General features: G+C 40.5%; 1 protein-coding gene across 1 annotated transcript; it reads right to left on the bottom strand.

The window, feature by feature from the left end:
* Window positions 1-766: 766 nt before the first annotated feature.
* Window positions 767-3,131, bottom strand: LOC147325535 (tripartite motif-containing protein 16-like). The gene has a single exon (XM_086302472.1). The coding sequence runs from the start codon at window positions 2,646-2,648 to the stop codon at window positions 1,155-1,157; it is 1,494 nt and encodes a 497-aa protein (XP_086158598.1). The 5' UTR covers window positions 2,649-3,131; the 3' UTR covers window positions 767-1,154.
* Window positions 3,132-3,949: the final 818 nt, after the last annotated feature.

Genomic DNA, 3,949 nt, shown 5'->3' with positions numbered 1-3,949 from the left:
TTATGAACTGAGCATCATTTAAATATCACAGCCTACCTGAGTATTGTTGCTGCCCATCTCCATCCCAGTATGGCCACACTGCACCCACCGTTTGATGATTGCTTCCACCAAGATAACGCGCCATGTCAAAAAAACTCAAACTAGTTTCTCAAACATGGCAATGAACTGACTGCACTCACATGGACTCCACAAGCACCAGATCTCTGACCTTTATGATGTGGTAAAAGGGAGATTCACATCAGAGTTGTGCAGCTGACAAATCTGAAACAACTCTGTGACACCATCATGCCAATCTGGACCAAAATCTCTGAAGCATGTTTCCAGCACAGCGCTGGACAAATGGAGAAAACTTGATTGAAACTGGAAACTAAATAATTTTGAGTAAAATCAGCAAGCACTGTATCAGGTAGGAAAGAAAAACACGCTCCAAAGGTCCTGGTCATTTTCTCTCATTTACTGGATTTTATGATAAATACGTCTCATAAATTTCTAGATGTTTTAGAAACACTGCCTTTGTTAACGATTTGCTAGACAATAAAACACTGGCCATACGAGACAATCAAATAAAAGTTATTTAAACTAAAACACTGTTTCGAAGCACTTTACCTTACTCTCCATGGATGAAATATTCCCAATAAAAACATCAGCAGATAAGAAGCTGTTATGGCGTCACATGACATTAAGTTTTAATTTTGAGATGTTTTACAATCAAATCTGTTACACATACAATATAGAAATGAATTGAATATTTCCATGAAATATTATTTTGTTTAATAAACATTCTGATAAATAAATTGTGAAAATAAACCCAAAAACTTGACACAATCAGAAAGATAAATTTTCAGTTTCTATTTAGTCAGTTATTGCAAACAATATCAGAAGTCTGTCACAAATCAAGAAAAGATTTAAAAATAATATTTATTATCTTTAGAGAAATGAAGATTTCAATAAAAACTGAGTTTTTATTGTATAAAATGTCTGTGCTATCTTCTAACAATGAACTGATGAACAATCACTTGTCTGTTTTTCCTAGGCCACTTCTTATAATAAAAAGTATAAAACAAAGACATTTTACCTTCAAGTGAGTATCTTGGTTTATGGAGCTTCTTTACTTTTTGTTGCATAAGATAACGATTTTATGACTTTTATCATTTTTAACTTGAAATCTCACAGATTTCAGCGCTACCGCCGTATACACCGAGCCCAACCAGGAGTGGGCACCTAGTCTGGACTCTGTGGAGGAGAGTCATGGTTCGAGTGCTTTCAGAGACGCTGTAGAAGGACAGATAAGTGTAACTATTAAAATGATTCAGGAACACTCCAATTCTCGAGGACTGTGGACCTTTAATGAAAGTGTTGCTGCCTGAATTTCTGAATGTATAACCGCCACTGAAACACTCCAATGCCCATGAACTGTTATTGTTTCCAAAAGCACTCTCTCTTCCTGATCTGCTTACACTGCTGTCAGCTAATGCTATAAAGACATCGTCCCCGCTCCACTCCACCTCCCAGTAACAAGGTCCTGTGAAAATCTCTCTGCTCAACACCTGAGGCCAGTCAGTGAATCTGTCGGCGTGATCATAGCGCCTGATTGTCTGAGTATGACTATATTTTGCTTTTAAGCCAGGCCCAAGCACAACATGCTGGTGTGCTGTGTTTGGGTTAAATGTGATTTCACATTTATATTTTAGGAATTCAGCTCTGGTCTTGGGCTCTGACTCAAAGTTTGAAACATTACCCTGAGTTTCTTTCACAGCAGTTATGGTCCATTCAACATTGTCCTGCAGTTTCTCTCTGGTCTCTGACACAGCTGCTGCCACATCCTCGGTGTAGCTCTCAGGATGAATATTGATGCTGGCTGAGTCTGGAGCTTCACTGAGACGTGACAGCAAGGTGTAGTTGTGTAGAAACTGGGTGGGGTCCTCTGTGTGAGAGAGCTGCTCCAACTCAGCTTTTCTCCTCCTCAGCTCAGAGATCTCCTGCTGCAGGACCTTCAAGCTTTTCTCTTTCTCTTTAATTTTCCTCTCGATGTTCTGCTGTCTCTCTTTGAGCTCTCTCTGCTTCTCGTTCATCTCTGCTGCAGCTGAAACTGTGTCGTGGCCTTTATGTTCATCCATTGTGCAAAGAATGCAGATACACTGCTGATCAGTGCGGCAGAAGATCTTCATCACCTCATTGTGGCGAGGGCACATGATCTCCTGGAGCTTCTGGGAGGGGTCCACCAGCTTGTGTTTCTTAAAGGCGGAGGATTCATAGTGAGGCTGGAGGTGCTGCTCACAGTAAGAGACCAGACACTGCAGACAGGACTTGACAGCTTTCAGCTTTGTCTCAGTGCAGAAATCACAGCTCACATCTTCATGTTCAGCATGACAGAGATCAGCTTTAGCAGCTTGGAGTCCAGTCTTCTTTGTTTCCTCCACTAAATCTGCTATCACGGTGTTTCTCACCAGAGCAGGCCTCGGTGTGAAGGTCTGTCTGCACTGAGGACAGCTGTGGGTTTCCTTCTGATCCTCTTCATCCCAGTAGATTTTAACACAGTTCATACAGTAGCTGTGTCCACAGGGAATAGTCACCGGATCCTTCAGGAGATCCAAACAGATCGAGCAGCAGAGTTTGTCTCGGTTCACCTGGTTTTCTCGCTGCGCCATTTTCGGGATGATAAATGTAACTCAGCTCGTTGTCCCCTCACCTGTCCAACTCGTTTCAAACACTCAACGTTGGTTGGAAGAACACAGGAAAGCTTTATTCCTTTATTCTGCGAGGATAATAAGCAGGTCAAACTGGAAAAGTTTGTCTCTCTGGAAATCTGAAAAGTTAGCTTAAGTAATCCAGACCAGTCTGTCTCTTAAAGCAACAGCACACAATTAACACAAAGGTACCGAGGAGGCGCAAAAAGGTTAGAAAGTTCCTCCTCCTCTTTTTGTGAGCGTGAAGAAGGAGATCAAAATATGTTAAAAGGTACCCCGGCTGTTAAGACATGTTTGCGCTAAAATATGCACTGTGCTTTTAATAATATATATGTGGTATTAAAATACGGCAAAATGTTTTCCTTTCAAGCACATTTTATATAAAACCAATTACCAGTAGGTCACCATTGTTATTTACTTCTCAATGCACTCTGGGTAGTGACGTCATACGGTTGCACCGCATCGAGTTCACAGTTAGCAGCGCCCTGGAAATGGCTTCTGTTCAACCTTTCCAGTTTGAACCAGAGCAAACCGAGAGCGAGGATGAAAATAATCAACCAGTACTTATTTTAGATGAAGATGAAAACAGTCCGTCACACGAGGACGCGAGAGTGAGGGAAAACTACCGGTGTCTATGCGGCTACTGAGAGCGTTTGTTGTAAAGAGCTCAATTTTATGGCAGCATCTATCCATGGTATCGCATAACCGCACAATAAGTACATTAATAGAATTCGAATTTTTATTATACAGTGAAATTACGATATTGTTATTTTTACAGATTCTCCATGCAACACAGTGCACCAAAACCTTGAAGTCGTATGTCTTAATCCAGATGTTCTCTGGTATAGTGCTGGTCTACCAAGTCATAACCAGGTCACTAGGCAAGTTAATTAATACCGTTGCTACACTATAAAAAACAGGCTAGCTGAATGAAAGCCCCTATGACAACCAATACATGTCATTGTCCCAGAATTCATTGTGTGGGAAAAACATGGCCGCTCCCACGGCTCCAAAATAGTTTTAAACAACAAAGATTTAATGAATAACAAAAAATTGTAGATATTCTCAAGTATGTTTTTATGTAGTGGAGATAATTCGTAACATATTTAGAGTAACTTGGTAATTACTTCCTTTTAAAGGAACTAATTACGAAATGTCGGTATCTTGATTGATCTTCATTTTGATTAAACAGAGATGAATTTCTGCATCAGCCTGAATCCATGAGCCACACTGCTTTAATCTGTAAACACAGTGAACAAGTT

Source organism: Aulonocara sp. 'chitande type north' Nkhata Bay, linkage group LG7, assembly GCF_057382095.1.
Source record: "Aulonocara sp. 'chitande type north' Nkhata Bay isolate Kocher_YH1m ecotype deep benthic linkage group LG7, A_spYH_male_GT1.1, whole genome shotgun sequence".
In the NCBI taxonomy this organism is placed as follows: Eukaryota; Metazoa; Chordata; class Actinopteri; order Cichliformes; family Cichlidae; genus Aulonocara; species Aulonocara sp. 'chitande type north' Nkhata Bay.
The sequence above is the reverse complement of the archived record's forward strand: the minus strand, read 5'-3'. Positions and strand labels throughout refer to the sequence as shown.

What these genes read in the sequence shown, in the direction of transcription:
- LOC147325535 (XM_086302472.1), bottom strand. Translation starts at nt 2,648, where the DNA reads ATGGCGCAGCGAGAAAACCAGGTGAACCGAGACAAACTCTGCTGCTCG.